The sequence below is a fragment of the Pelodiscus sinensis genome, chromosome 4 (genome assembly GCF_049634645.1).
Source record: "Pelodiscus sinensis isolate JC-2024 chromosome 4, ASM4963464v1, whole genome shotgun sequence".
NCBI lineage: Eukaryota > Metazoa > Chordata > Testudines > Trionychidae > Pelodiscus > Pelodiscus sinensis.
This window is the reverse complement of record NC_134714.1, coordinates 106,999,779-107,016,121: the sequence shown is the minus strand read 5'-3', so window position 1 is coordinate 107,016,121 and position 16,343 is coordinate 106,999,779. Positions and strand designations below refer to the sequence as shown.

The window sequence follows — 16,343 nt, the reverse complement described above, 5'->3', positions numbered from 1 at the left end:
TGATGAAATACAGACACTGCAAATAGGTTTTTCAAAAATCATGATAATCTTTAATTGTTCCATTCCAAAGAGGATATAAGAAAGTTGCCCTTAGCCAGTAGCTGTATACCTCAGCATCACAGTTAAAAAAATACACCTAACTCCCAAGACAACAGAAGATGCTGAAGAATGTGCGCCTTATACCATCAATCCAGACAAATACAGAGTTAATTTTTTAAATATATACTTTTTCATACACTGACTCCTGAGACTTTATCCATGAAGAGACAGGGATGAGATTTATAGATAGCGTACACAATATACTAAATGGCCAAAGCAAAATGGTAAAGCACTGTCTTCATATGCATGGCATTAGTTTACTTACATCACGATACCTTAATTGTGCAGCTTATCATCAATGGTCATTGTCCATTTAAGTTTTGCCTTCAGAGTGCAAAGATCAGCTGCCATACAAACATCTTCAAAATAACAGCAGAAGAAACCAAATGATGAACACTACTTGCCAATGTCTGATAGGAAAACTACACTGCAAGATTTAGATTTCCAATACATCGCATAAAACAGTGAGGAGAAAAACCAAGTATATTTACAGAAGTTCACTGGGTCAAGTGGTTAGTGTGTTATAACTGATCTTTTGTTACAGTATATGCTCCCTGGTGCTTTTTAAATTGTATAAGTTACATTTAAAAACATCTTAAATCATAATAAATATGATACCATGATTACATCCAAATATACCTTAGTGAAGGATTTTTTTTTTTAGTTGTTAGTAAACGTCATTTTTAAAAAATGTAAAGAATTATCAGCTGTTGGCTAATTAACTTTATTTTGTTTATTTTTGATAGCTTCCACTCCGGTATATTCTTACAAAGTTAACACTTGTTTGTTGCAGTAACAAACTATTCAAAAGAACCTTCAGAAGTGGTAGAGTCAGGAAGACATAAGTCAGTTCTTTCTGTTAGTCCATTTTACTTTCTTCTGGTCATCACTGAATTAGACAATTAACTGAGCACAACATGACGGTCAAAGACAGATTTGCGCTGCTCTTGGACCTGCAGCTTCCAGCGTTGCTGGGCATACTCCACTTTATTCAATACATTGGCCCGACTCCGAGAACGTGCCAGCACATCGTGAGCATTTGCAAAAGGTTGGTGATCCTGGAATTGCAGAAAGCAATATTTATATTTCAGCAATTTTAATGCATAAGTATTTGTTAGTTACAATATTCTTATGGATAAAAGGTTATTTAAGTTTGGTAGGCAGCAAGACTGTAAACTTAAATTGTTTTCTAAAAAATGTTGATCTGGATTACCTATATAAAATAAATTAGTGTTATGGTTTGCAGTACCTTTCAATATGGTTAGTGTCCCAAAGTACTAAGTTATGGTCATATGGAATCTGATCATACATTAGTGAAGTCCCTGGGAATTTAAATCACCAAGTTCAATGGGAACAGTCACTGCTGACTTGTAGGCAAGCAAGAGCACCACCACAAACTCAAAAATAACATGCACCCAGCTTTACATACATTAGCACCTGTTTGAACACACAGCCTGAAATAGCTGACCAAGACACTCAGATGCTCCCATTTGTTTTATGGTGGTATTTCAATTTAAAACTGAACTGAGGAGTCTTTCCTTAGCCAGCACTCTACCAGATCCTATCCTGTTATCCTAAAGTAATTTTGGATAGTCATACAAAGATGCCATATAATACCTAAACACTGATGTTTACTGTCACTAAACCAAACCCATTGTGCTACGAGCGTAAATACAGCTGTTTAAGTGACAAAGAAATGAGCAACTGAGTGTTTGTTTAGCATTTAGGCTGTCCCTTTTCTAACAGTATCTGCAAAGCTGAATTTATTTACTGGAAAAAAAACCCAAGTCATAAACAAAGACATTTGGAACAGAAACTTTTATTTGGCTACCAAAATGTTTTGGACAAAGAAAATTATGTTTTAAAAAACTACATTAGAAAAGGTCATATGTATGGTGCGTTTCAGATGAAAAACACTATTACAAACGATGTCCTGTATTAACCCAGCAAAAAAGAGATTCAATTTTGAAGCTTGAGTATTTCTATATCTTGCCTTGTTTTATTGAAAAGAAAGTTTTCACAAGTGGCTATTTTGTGACCTGATGTTGAATACAGCAACTCCGTGATCAGCTATACATTTCTCCCTTAAATGGATTATTATTAATTATCTATATTGGGGTAATACTTAAGATGCCCCAGTCATAGACCAAGGCCCCATTGTGTTAGGCACTGTACAAAACAAAACATTTCCTTCCCCAAAGAGTTTACAATCGAAGTATTAGAGAAGAGACAATAGATGGATATAGATGAACCAATGGGGGAGCAAAAGACACATTAGAAAATACTGGTTAGCTTGATAGAAGGTCTCAGCACAGCAGATGACTAACAACTTTATTAACAAAACGAAAGATAGTTTTATGGAGGAATTCAAAGGAAAACACTGGAGAGGCTTTCTAGACTTTCCCTAGGAGCACCCCCGTCCATGAGGGGCAGCACACGAGAAAGCACAGAGGTGCTTGTTTGAAAGTTTAGCAAGATGGAGATGAAGCCAGGCATCACTGACCAATTGAAAGCAAGAGATGACATCTCGACTGAGAGGTGATGATAGGTATAGTGGAAGACAGCTTGCAAAGGCCTTGAAAGTTGAAACAAGTAGCTAACACTTGATTCAGAGAAGGGGAAAGCCAGTCAACCAATGAAAAGGGAAAGGGGAACATGGTGATAACCAGGAATGATGAAAATTATTCCTGCATCATTCTGAATGGATATAAACAGGCCCATTTGTCAAGGCCAAAGATGATATTGCAGTAGCCAAGACAGGAGATAGAAGCTTGGACAAGAGTTTTGGTTTTCTAGGTGGAGAAGTAAGGCCGGGTTTTAGAGATGTTATTCAAAAAGAAGGAGCAAGAATCTGACATAGATCTAGATTGGGACAAACTGAAGAGGTCATCTAGGTTACAGGTACCCATGGCAGCAAAGATGGAGGTGTTGTCAACAGTGATTATGCTGCAGAAAACTTCTTACTGCATGTGGTCTACTGGGCATTTTAAAAATTCCTGATATATAATGCAGCTTCATAGTGCTACTTGCAAATAACAAATACTCAGTGGTGCCTCTTATTACAGACTTTAACAGGAGCAGATTAATGCTGAGCACTTCTGAAAATCCCTCCTTTACAAAAAAAATCTTTTCTGCCCCAGCCTGGTCATGACATCTGCATGGATGGACTCCTTGGTCCATCCAAAACTCTGCTGACTGATAGAGGCTGACCACCTAGACGGCCATGCAGAATCAGAGCCTTAGACTCTAGCTCTGCATTGCATTATAAAAGTCAAGCTACAGTAAACAAATACTAAAACATCTTTAGTATCTAACTGAGGTAATCAGGCATATTTCAAACCCCAAGTACACTGTTGTGAAAGTTTTGTATTTTCAGAAATTATAAATTACCAGATAGTTTTATATTGCAATTAGGTATGCAACAAAGTTCATACAGAGGTTTTTTTCATATTAAATGTTGCTTTTAAAAAAAGAAAAGAAAAAAGAAAAATACAGGGGCAGAAGATTTGTAAAAATGTTGGTCTAAAGTGTGTTTTCACTGCCTGGAGTTTAAATGCACCACACACAAATAATGATGACCATCCCAAACTGACAGCAAGGAATTCTTGTGTGCAGGATGTCAAACTGAATAATCACAATGGTCCCTTCTAGCCTTGGAATCTGTGGTTCTGGTCCTCTTATGATTAGAGAAAACAGTTTAAAGATTTTAACATGACATTGTTTTCATGATTATCAGTTGTACGTAAATGTTTAATGTTGACTACTGTAGTTATTTTTCCAGAATAGAAACATTTATAATTGTTTACATCTTTTAAAAATAAGATTGCTTATCAACATGGCAGGGTAGTAAACCAATATGACAGAATTCTGAGATCTACTTTTCAGTTTATGCAGGATGACAGTAGTTCTTTCTATATTAAAAAGTGTTCAAATGACCACACAAAGTATGATGGAAGCAAGTTTCTCATGCACTATATAAATAACAAATACAGAGCATGAATGTAAACCAAGTCTAATTCATTAGGGCTTGACTATTGACCAAGTTTGCTATGGATTTAAAACTATTAATGTGACTGCCACACGACACTTTTGGGTTTTTAAACAGACTTCACTATAAACAAAATGGCCATGAGTTCCCTAAGTTTCTGACACACCTTTTAGTGTCGCTGCATTGTTAACTTACTATTTACTTTGAAGCAATGTTAATATTCTTAAAGGTCATGTTTTAATGGCATAACAAGCACCTTTTAATCTTTTTATTCTGTTTCCTATTTTGTTTTTTTTTTAAACCGCACTAAACTGGACTTTAAGTGGTCACAGCTGCTGGCAGACTTAGATAAAGCAAACTAAAATCCACCTGTTTTTGTCCCCCCCCCCCCCTCCCTTTAAATTCCTTTAAAATTACAGTATGCTCAAAAATGTGCTTTAATTCTACTGTCAATGTTGTTTGGTTGTACATTATGGTAAATAAATCAGTATATTTTATAGACTTGATAAATTGTTTTATACATTTAGCAGTTACTTTAAGCATGGATTAGAAACCTTACATACTTAATAGTTCTTAGACTGTTTAAACAATTATGTTTGCAAACTTCCCGTGAGAAATTTAAAAAACAAATAGTCTTGCAGCACCTTAGAGACTAACAAAAAATGTAGATGGTATCATGAGGTTTCATGGACACAATCCACTTCTTCAGATGAATGGAGTTTAAGGGGTCCAGTTTTCAAATAAATAGCACAGAGAGGAGATAGTGGTGAAGAGGAGGAAAAAGAAGGGGGAAAGAAATTGTCAGAGTGTCCATGCTAAATTAAGCTGATAAGATCATTTCATTTCATCCTGTCTGCCACCAGTGCCAATACTAGATGCCCCAGAGGGAGGGAACACAACAGGAAATCCTCACATGATCCCTTCCCTGTCATCCATTCTGGAAGTGAAGAAATGGTCTTGGTGATGACACACTACTTTCTACAACAGAGGAGATTTTCAGCACTCTCTTGAAAGATAGCTGTTTTTCCATTAAAAACTCTTCACAAGTAAGTGTTCAACTGCATTCATTCAAGTCAACTTACCCCAATGTCTTCATCACTTTGTATCAGTTGTGAATGTCCAAAGAGACGTCTCTTCAGTATAGGTTCTACCAATGTAAGGTACACCATATACAGTAACAGCAGGCCCAAGATGGACAAATAGATTATTATTGTAACCTGCACACAGTGAAATACAAGCACAATTTACACTACTACTGAGAACTTACTCCACATAATACTCTCAAGACCAGGGCAGCCAGCCAAAGCAAAAGAACAAGATACACAAAATGCCTATAAATCAGTCAGTAGGTCTGCTTTACAATAGTTAACCTTGACAATGTTTCTAAATTAAACAAAAACCCTCAAGAAATTACACCATAGACACGTTGACCCAAATAATATTAACATGTCTGGCATGAATGACCCCCCCCCCCCCAAAAAAAAAGGAAGTTCTCAGTTTAAGACAGAATTTCATCTTAAACTAGACTTTCTTGAGATCTCAAGCTCCTGCTCTGAAAAAGAGTGGTGAGAAAAACTTCATCTCAAAATAAGACTAACATTCAAGTTTGGGTTGTGAGCTGGTGATTCAGGGGGCTCTCTTTACAGTCAAGCTTGTTTGCCTCTATTCAGTTAAATTAGGCTTGTGCAAGAAACACACTACAGGCAGTCCCCAGGTTACGTACAAGATAGGGACTGTAGGTTTGTTCTTAAGTTGAATTTGTATGTAGGTCGGAACTGGTACATATTGTAGGGGAAACTCTAGCCAAACATTTCTCCAGAGCTCAGTTTTATTCTCCCACACCTCACTTCCCTCAGTCCTTTATTCTCAAGCTGAGGTGTCTGCTAAGAAAAGCCGCTCTGCGTCTCCCTGGTCTGCTGGGGAGGGGGGCGCTAGCTTCGCGTCTCCCTGGTCTGCTGGGGGGAAGCAGCTAGTGCAGGGTTACCTCACCCCGTTTGTAAGTAGGGATCGGATGTAAGTCGGATCCATGTAACCCGGGGACTGCCTGTAATAAGGTCAATGGGAGCGGGGTGGCGGGGAGAGGAGACTCAGTTTCAGTGCATAACAAAATTTAAAATCCATGCTTCAAAACCCACTTTAAAACCCTCTCCATAATCTGCTCTCCCAAGAGAGAGAGACAAAACACATGCAGGGGAGGAAAAATGAAGGTATGAAGGAGGCAGACAGAGATCAGGTTTGAGGACATCCTAGAAGTTGGTTGCCTGCCCAAACATTTTGAGCTCATTTTTACAAAATTCACCCTTTAAAGCTAGCACGGGTGATTACCTAATTTGATTTATAAGGGTCTGGCATCACTATCAACACACCGGAGAATAGTTAGCCAACTGTGTTTGCCAGGCTAGCAAAAGATTCAGTTTAGTAACCAAGCACCCCCCCCCCCACACACACAAGATACTAAACCCATGAACTGATAAAAATACCCAGAATGCTTAGAACAAGAAGAATCCCCCTTTGCAAACGTCATGAATGGTAAGTTGAGACTAAGCCACTCAACAGAGTTCCTTTAAGCCTGACAATTCAGCCTTAACTATTAGTGCTACTGCAGTTCTGAGTAGGGATGTTAGCTGTAATTTAATTTAATAATCGTGTAATCGCACCAAATCTTAGCAGTTACACAATTATTCGATAGTCTCCGGGGGTAGGGCCAACAGCTAGTGCACTCCCAGACCCATTCTCAAGGAGCCCCCGACATCTCACGCTGCTGCCTCAGCTCCCCCCAGCTCTGGCTTTTGCCTGCCCCCCCTGCCTCTGTGGAGTCAGCACGCATGAAGAGCCATCTTAAAAGCTGTCTCCCCACGTATATCAGCTCCCGCCTGCCCCCTTACCCTCTGCATAACCAATAAACCTAGGGCTAGCAGTTAATCGTTTACATGGTTGTATGATAACATCCGTAGTTCTGGGTTTGGGAGATTATGTGTTTTAATTATTATAATGCCTCCACAATGCTCAGAATGTTTGGGTTTTAAAGATACATGTACCATCTTTTATAAATATATTAGCTATCTGAAATGTTTTATATATAGCAGTGGAATGGCAATTTTACTTTAATTGTGACAGAGCTTCTCTCTTCATATTTGCATTCACAACGTAAGCAGTATGCCTCCACATCAGGTCCAGGGACAGGCATAGGCTCGACCACATGAAGACAATCGCTGGAGAAAGAAAAACAGCTTAGAGTCAGTTTGGTTAATTTTACCCCACTACTTAAACAGTTTTCACTGCTCTGAAAGCATGCAGATTCCACAGCAAGGGGCAAGAGAAGCTGATCTTTGCTTAAGAGTCAGAAATTCTACAGATTGAACCTCCAAAATCTGGGATTCTCTGGTCCAGGAACATCCATGGTCCAGCAAGACCACAGATGTTGCTGGATCAGAGAGCCCCAGTGCCTGTATGTGTGAACCCTATCCCCGGGGAGCCCTGGTCGGGTGGGGAAGAAGCAGAGCCACGCGGCTGGGGAGCCCCATCCCCAGGGAGCCCAAGCCGGGCAGGGCAGCATCCGGACAGACAAGCCCTGTCTCCAAGGATCCCTGCCGGTCGGGTGGGGGAGAAACGGGGCTGCAGAGGCTGAGGAGCTAGCAATGGTACTGGTGAGTGGTAAAAGTGGGGCAGCTGGCAAGCCCTGTCCCAGGGGAGCCCCGGCAGGAAGCGCAACAGCAGGCTAGCGGCAGGGGACCTTCCCATATCCAGCATTCCTTCATTTGGAACAGGTCCCAAGGGTGCCGGATAAGGGAGGTTCAACCTGGATCTCAAAAAGTTTAAGATTTAACTTTTAAACACTGAATTTAGTTAAGTGAGACAAATGAAATAGCGACTCAGCTGCTCAGGTTTAGTAAGCCAGCTAGAAAGTCTTATTAAAGCTAATACAGATGGTCTATTCCAAGGGTGCCCAATCTGTGACCCAGAGCCCACGGTCTCCTTCAACCCAATCTAGTTATTAATGTCCAATTCATTATCCCCGCATTTCTCAAACTGTGGGTCCCGACCTCCTGGGGGGTCGCGAGCAATTTAGAGGGGGGCCGCGGTATCACAAAGTTTGAGAACCCCTGCATTAGCCTTTTGACATAGTGTTCACATTATTTTAGTCCACTCAAGTGTGTACAAAGACAATACTATACACAGAAATATGTATGAACCAAGCTGAACTTAAAATATAATTCAATACAGATGCCTTTACATCTTATTGAAGTACATGAAAGCTATTGTGGTCCACACAAAGCTTAGCTATATGTGGTCCTCCTGTGCAATAACGTTGGGCACCACTGAGAGATATAAATGAAGATGCCACAATTAAATTGTGCAGCAGATTTTACTTCCCCCTCCCATAGGTCAGCACTTCCATTAGTTTTCTCAACATCTCAAAAACAATAATGGAGAACAAACATTTACTTCCCTGATTTTTAGCCATAACCAATACATAAGGAAAGCTCATGAACAGATCATTTCACATTCAGTATAACCAAGGAAGGAAACTATAGGAGGAGTTGTTTGTATTTTTTTCTTTTAAGTAACAAAAGCAATCTTGGACCCTAAGGGACAAAGTGTACTTTGACACAGACATCATAGCAAGGTAGGAGTCACTTTGCCAGCTTCTGTCCCTTTCTCCCTTCCTCACGTACATCAAACAGAGATTGTTTTATTCCCTTACCCATCTATTCAGGTTTAAGTCTCTTTGAGCAGAGACTATATCTTCTTACTGATCTGTATAGCACCTAACATTTCAGGAACTATTTAGAAAAGTTGAGAACTAAGTAACATCTCGAACTGTCTGAACAAAAAAGTTTTTAGTCTGGTATGTGAACAGAACTTCCATTTTTGCTAATGTGCATTGCATACATGTATCAGACACAGAATAAAGTTAGTCTTTTATTTAAATTAACATAAAGATGAACATTTGGGGACATGTTCAGTAGAAAGAAAAATAAAGGGTCAATCCCACACAGTATTTGGTTAAAAAATATAAAAAATATAAGGCTAGATCTTTGGGATGATCAAACTTTGGGCATATGACCCACAGTCATTACAAGTTACAGCACTGGACTCCAATTGTCCCAACACGATTGCTCTCTGCCAACACATTGTGTAATTCTAGGTCTTTCATTTAGTTACTGTTTGCTCAGAGTTCTTACCCTGACTCCCTTTTGGTGCATAACACTAATTTGGTACATAGCTTGAAATCACAAGAATCAACAGAATTGAACTGGTAAGGGAAAGTTTCCTTGAGTCCAAGACAGACTAGACTAGAGTGAAATTTCTCTATATAAAATGTATGCTAATTAATAAGACACAGATTTGGTCATGGACATTTTTTAATAAAAGTCATGGAGTGGTCAAGGACAATAAAGAAAAATTAAAGGACATCCATGATCTGTCCAAGACTTTTACTAAAGTTATTAACTCAGCTTTGGGGCAGGGATGTCATGGTGTAGACAACCACATGATTAACCAATAAGTCAAGGCTTATCTGTTAATCTTATCGACTACATGCATCCCCACCCCCAAAGAGCACTGGATCCACCTTGCCTCCCCCTGCACGTTGCTGCATCTAATAGAGAGCCAGCAGCATGGAGGGTGAGGGGGACAGGCTCAAACTGATAACGCAAGGGGAGCCATCTTTCAAGCAGGTTCCTCTCACGTGCTGGCTCTGCAGAGCCAGCTGCCCCTCCCAATGCAGCCTCCTACAGAGACAGTGGGATGGAGAGGCAGGCAGGAGCTGTGGGAAGCCATCTTAAAAGCCAATTCCACCCAGCACCAGCTCTACAGTGTGCCCTCCCCCTCCCTCCCCCCGCCATGCTGATGCCTCTAACAGATGCAGCGTGGGGGTGGGAGATAGGAGAGGCAGGCAGCAGCTCCTGTCCATGTGGGGGTTCGAGCTCCCCATGGACAGAGGCTACTCCCCATCCCAGAGAGCATCCTCTGTCAGTAGGGAGCTTGGACTCCCCGCCACAAGCAGGTGCTGCTACCACCACGCTTTACTGCCTCTGTATCAAGCAGGTTCCCCTTGAGGACTGGCTCCGCCTGCCACCCCGCACTGCTGCCTCTGATAGAGGCAGCAGCTCAGGGTGACAGGGGGCTCCCCAGGAGCATGGCCAGAAGCACACTGGCTGCCGCCCCTGCTCCTAGGAACTATCGAAAAGTTGTGTAACCATGAAGATTTCATACAGTAACACGACTATTCAATTACATGGTATTTAACATCCCTACTCTGGGGTCCCACCACCACCTACAAGGTCGTGGGGGGTCCCCTCCAGCTCTTGGCCCCACAGGCATCAGGGGGACTCTGCAGCTGCCAGATGCTGATTCTGAAGTCACAGAAGTTGCTGGAAGTCACAGATCTTGTGACTCTCTCAAGCTCCATGAAAAAAATTCTAGCCGTACTCATTAGGCCAGAAGAGTGTTAGATGTCTGCCCTTCATCTCAGCACTAAATGCCAACCTACTTTGATCAGTCTTTCAGGCACTAAAACCCACTCAAACATACTTCCTTCAAAAGGTTAACACTTTACTGACATCTGAAAGCAGTATATTCAATTACTCAATTCAAACACTCCTTATGCCAAGCTAGTGCATTAGTCTTTAGGGCTGAATGTTATGGGCCTGACCCAAAAACCAGTGAACACTTTTGGTGAGCTCAAAATAGCCCCAATTCATACTGACATCAGCACCTTGCACGATCATGTTCCAAGTCTGAACCTGGGACAAAAATCCTGGCAAGACACTCTAATGGTAAGTTCATCATTATCACATTACAGACATCACAATGGACATAAAATTTAATTTACTGTCTGGATACTCCAGCTGTAAGCGGCCACTATATGGTAAATAATGTATACAAGCACATTAATTGATCTGGTTCTTTAGTATGATGTAACTAACTCGCTATATATCAAATGAGTGCAGTATATCACTGTCCTACTCAGAAATAAAACTAACTCATGCAGATGGAGAAGTTTTAGTTTCCAGCTTTCTTACACATGAATGCACTCTCCAGCCATCATACTTAACTGAAAAAGTAGATCAGAAATTAGAAATAGCATCAAGACATTTCAAATGAAGCCCACAAATCCATAGACTGTTCTCAAATGGTCTGATTACAAGATGACATTTAAAAGTTGGAAAGTAGGTTATCTATATCCAACCTCCTTTATATACTAGCTTTTCTTCTCATACAATTTATTGTTCAAGTTTTTTAAGCTAATTTTTCCTTCAGTTCATCTCAATACTTAAGAACCTTAGGTTCAATTCTGCTCCAGCTGAATTCAGGGAAAATGTCTACTTAATGAAATAGGAGCAGTAGGCATTCTTCTAGATCCTAGATCACGCAAGTCACTGAGAAAGCATTTTTTAGTTACAGAGAAGTGAAATAATGGGTAGTACAAAAATAAGCAGTAATGCTTGTACCAAACAGTTTTATCAATGTACTGCAACTGACACCGTCTCAGTCTGTTTTATCACTGCACCATGACAATATTATTTCTATTGTGACAAATTAATTTCTGTTCTGTTCAAAATATATTCAGATCACCCAATTCCCAGCCAAATGATCATGCCTTCTCTCTATATTTATACAAACAATTCAAAGAAGTCAAATTAAATTATGTCAACCCCACCAAAAAAACAGGGAAGAAAGAAAGGGTTCCTCCTTGCTATAGGTGAACTTTGGTGTATCTGAAGAAGAACCTCAGTTACCAATATATGGGATAAAATTTCTCCCCATACTACAACAAAAGAAACAACTATGTCCTACATAATCATTAATGAAGGGTGACTCAAAGAAGTACAGTATAACACTAATGAGAATACACCTTCCAATTTGTGAATGCCATAAACTCACCAGTCTTTCTGTGAAACATTTTTGTTGTAAATATTGCCAGGATGATCTTTGTAAGGAGGACATATGCATTTACATCGGACATCCTCAAAATTCTGTAAAGAAAACACATTCTTAGAACAAATCATTACCAACCATCAAAAAAATCTTTTAAGGAAATATATAGTTGATGCAATACATATTCTATATTATACTACAACATATGTCCATTGCACCCAGGCACTTTTTCTTAAATGTAAGAACTTTTAGCAGTTTTGGGGACAGATGACAATTTCTAGAAAACAGACCAATTTCCCAAGCAACTGTATTTACTTTGGACTGCAACAGTAGCTTGCCTTTTCTATTTTGCTTTGGAAGAACAGGCTGAATTTGTAAAATATACTTTGTTTTCTATAAAAAAAATTCAAGAGTTAAATAGATATTCCTGAATTAATCAATTTGTGATGGTATCTATATAATGAAGATACAGAACAGTTTAAGAAGAATTATGGAAGAAATATTCATCTTGAATGAAGAATGGTAAAGACTTGGACAAATCTTTCTTCACTGACTACTGTTCTTACTTGAAAAAGAAAGGCTTGTAGGGGAAATTGTTAGACGGATCACCAGAATGCTCTAGTTTTAGGTGGATGAGAGTGACAGTGGCAAGGAGGTCACAGTGGAAGGTGGAAAGGGGAAATATCAAAAGACATTCTGCTCCCCAAAGAAAGGGGAAATTGGAATGCTTGCAGAAAAAATGAAACGGAGAAAGTAGTAATAAAACCCAAGGAAGCACAAGAGTAAAATTACAAAAAGAAGGGAAATAAAATTAAGTTTACTATGGCACGGGGCAGTTGTAACTGAGGTTTTCATATTGTAGTTTATTATTACGTTGGGAACACAAAGCCTCCCGTACATTACCTCCTATTCGCTAATATACATAGGGAGGAGAAATCCCTCAAATCCATACACACAAAATTTTGAATGGGTCAGAGATGATATCATTTATAAATATCTCATAAGTATATCATGCATAAACACAAATCAGATGAATTTATTTGGGAAAGTGACGGGAAGCCAGCAAAAGCAAAATGGGTAGTTTGCTTGAAAAAAAATTACTTGAATTTCAAAAGTATTGCAGAAGAGACTACTAGCTAAAAATAATTGACAACAAACATGTACAATGAATAAAATCCCAGTTTGGTCAATGACCTCAGAGTAATGGTACATTAATTTAGCTTGATTGATCAGAAAGGCATAAAGCATGCTAGAGCCAATCTTGATCAGAATGCAGGCCAGCCACCTGCAAAAGATAAGAAGTGCTGCATGTTTATCTCTCATTGCATGGAAGTTGGAGGACTAACTAATATAAAAGGCAAAATATCTGGATAAAATGGGAACCCTTGGCTCACAAAGAGTATTCACAGCTAGATAAAAATGACAAAGATTAATGTTATAAATGGTCACCTGCTAGAAGATACTAGCCATCAGCAGAGCACCTAAAGAAACTTAGATAAAAGAAAATCAAGACAAACTAGATCAAAGAAACAGCACAAGATGGAAGAGATCACAATGGAATCTTAGAAGACTAGAGAGCTTATACTCGGAATAATGCATAAAACTAGTACACCAAGATACAAACAAATATTGAAATAAGAGGTATGTGAGAGACACCTATATATATCTTTATACTCTTTGATAGATATGCGTCCACTTGTCCTCTTATTTTTGACAGATTCACTTTGGCACTGCCTCAATACAGAATGTCAGAGCCAACTAATTTATTAAATACAATATTTACATGCAAGATTAACTCAAGCTTAAATTTTATGACAGGTAAACAAGAAGAAAATGTCTATTAGTCTATTATTCATGTCAAACTGAATTTTTCTGGTCAGTACACCAGAATATAAAAAGCTTCATTTAAAAAGCTAAAGCCATCCATCATTTTACCAGTCTTGTATACAGACTGTAATGAAGAATCAGCTTGTCTACCAATTAAATGATGGCAAATTTACTTTCTTGCTTGAATAAGCTCAAGTCATCTTTTAAATCTGATCTGGTGTGCACAACAAATTCTTCACATCCTAGTTCAGGTTTAGCCAAGACCCTTCCACCAGAAAAACAAATATAAGCACTTACTCTGGTAAGGAGACCCATATATCTGTTTGCCTGAGCATGTGGTTCAGTTACAGACCAATCAATTAGCTGGCAATGGTTCTCTGCCAAAGGAAACATCTCTTCACACTAACTCAGTTTTCTATGCCTTCAGCGAGTTATGCTGGTTTAATAAAAATTAAGATTAAAATTTACTCTGGTTTATGCCTACATAACCATACAAGAATACAGGTCATGATGTAGAACCTGATGGATACAACTAGGTTAGGAAAACTAAGACAAACTGAAGACAGGAAAAGGAGATGGGTGTCAAAGATTTCAACGAGAAATTGTGTAATTCAATAATAAAGAGGGAACAAATAATAACGCTTGATTGTAAGGGTGACTGAGAAAAAGGCACAGAAAATGCAACAATCAAGACTTTTGAGGGGAGTGTAGGGAGAGAAGACTGATTTAGTGTCTGATATCAAAAGCTATTAGGGATGGAGTGAATCATGCCGCTCCATGGGTGCCCTCAGATAGTCACTCCAATGCACCCCAGCTGTCCAGAGGCTCGCCCCACGCCGACACTTCCACATACTTGACGCCACCTTGCCAGCCAGCGCCCTGACTGAAGAGGTCAGGCTTTGCTTCCCTGCACCACGGCAAGGCAAACCCAGGCCCCTAACGCCAGGCTCCTAGGCACAGGGCCCCATCAAATCCCGATACATCCACTCCGGCCCCTGCTTCGAAAGCCCCGCCCCCATCTGCGGCCTCCGCGGCAGCAAGAGCCTGGCCGAGCCAACTGAGAGTTCCGCCCGGCCACTGGGACCAGGGGCAGCTCCTAGAGCCGCGGGCGGGCGGGCGAATCTATTGCAGGGGGCGGGGAAGGGGCAGGGCCGCTCCACTGCCAGTCATGGGGGAGGCTGGTTCCGGCGGGGAACAGCCGGTAGCCCCGACGCCTCACCGCTCCGCTCACCTTGGCCCCCGTCACCAGCCCCACGAAACCGGCCAGGGCCAGCGCCGAGCCGAGCAGCCCGCAGAGCCGCGCACACGCCGCCATGTTGGGCTCCGGGCCCGGCTCCTCAAGGCCGCTGGACCAGCCCCCAAGGCCCCGTTCGCAGCTCCGCTACCATCACTTCCCGCTTCCGCTACGGGTTGGCGTCACGTGACGCCGAGGCCTTGGCTACGGCACCCCCGAGGAACTACAGCCGCGCGCGCGCGTTCCGGACGGGGTCTGGCGGACTCGGTGCACTCGCCAGAAGGGTCCGGCTGGAGCGGAGCGGAGCGGAGGCGGTTAACGATCCGCCCTGCGGCCCTCTCGCGTCACCAGAGGAGGGGCCTGTCCGGCTAATGGCCCATGGGCCCGGCCAGCGGTGGCCCCTCAGAACACCCCTTCCCCGGGCGCGCCCGTCTTCGCTGCCTGGCCCGGCGCCTGCCTGGCGTGCGGGTGCCACGTCCGGTTACCTGGTGCCTGAAATGATTCATCTAGAGCAGGGGAGGGGAACCTGAGGCCCCGACTTTCCTGGATCTGGCCCCTAAGGCCCAGGCTCCCCGGCACTGAGGAGCCTGCAGTGACATTTCACCGCCTCCTGGCGGGGCTGGAGCACACGAAAGCTACAAGCCTGGCCCCACTAGGCTCTGGGTGCAAGGGAGCGTGGGCAGTGTCTTTCTCCTCAGTCAGGGGCATAGACTCCTAGGGCTGGAAGAGACCTCAGGAGGTCATCAAGTCCAGCCCCCCTGCCCAAAGCAGGATCAACCCAATTAAATCATCCCAGCCAGGGCTTTGTCAAGCTGAGACTTAAAAACCTCTAGGGATGGCGATTCCACCACCTCCCTAGGTAACCCATTCCAGTGCTTCACCACCCTCCTAAGGAAATAATGTTTCCTAATGTCCAACCTGGACAATCCCACTGTGACTTGAGACCATTGCTCCTTGTTCTGCCATCTGTCACTACTGAGAACAGCTTTTCTCCGTCCAATCTGGAACCTCCCTTCAGGAAGTCAAAGGTTGCTATCAAATTTCCCCCTCACTTTTCTCTTCTGCAAACTAAACAAACCCAAATCCCTCAGTCACTCCTCATAGATCATGCTTTCCAGCCCCCTAATAATTTTGGTTGCCCTCTCCAGTGCGTCCATATCCTTTCTATAATGGAGAACCCAGAACTGGACACAATACGCCAGGTGTGGCCTCACCAGAGCTAAATAAAGGTGAATAATCACTTCTCTAGATCTGCTGGCAATGCTCCTCCTAATGCAACCGAATATGCCATTCGCCTTCTTGGCTACAAGG

General features: G+C 41.7%; 1 protein-coding gene across 4 annotated transcripts; it reads right to left on the bottom strand.

Annotated features, from left to right (window-relative positions):
* Nucleotides 1–23: 23 nt before the first annotated feature.
* On the bottom strand, nucleotides 24–15,262 carry TMEM9B (TMEM9 domain family member B). Of its 4 annotated transcripts, none has more exons than XM_025189971.2 (6): nucleotides 15,030–15,181; nucleotides 14,096–14,234; nucleotides 11,978–12,069; nucleotides 7,191–7,299; nucleotides 5,170–5,304; nucleotides 24–1,157 (listed from the first exon to the last, which is right to left on the bottom strand). In XM_025189971.2, the coding sequence occupies exons 2-6, from the start codon at nucleotides 14,189–14,191 to the stop codon at nucleotides 1,002–1,004; spliced, it is 588 nt and encodes a 195-aa protein (XP_025045756.1). In that variant the 5' UTR covers nucleotides 14,192–14,234; nucleotides 15,030–15,181; the 3' UTR covers nucleotides 24–1,001. The 4 variants fall into 4 exon arrangements, with proteins under 4 accessions (XP_025045756.1, XP_006133821.1, XP_006133822.2 ...); XM_006133759.4 differs by lacking the exon at nucleotides 15,030–15,181 and adding an exon at nucleotides 14,652–14,878; XM_006133760.3 differs by lacking the exon at nucleotides 14,096–14,234 and having other exon boundaries at nucleotides 15,030–15,262.
* Nucleotides 15,263–16,343: the final 1,081 nt, after the last annotated feature.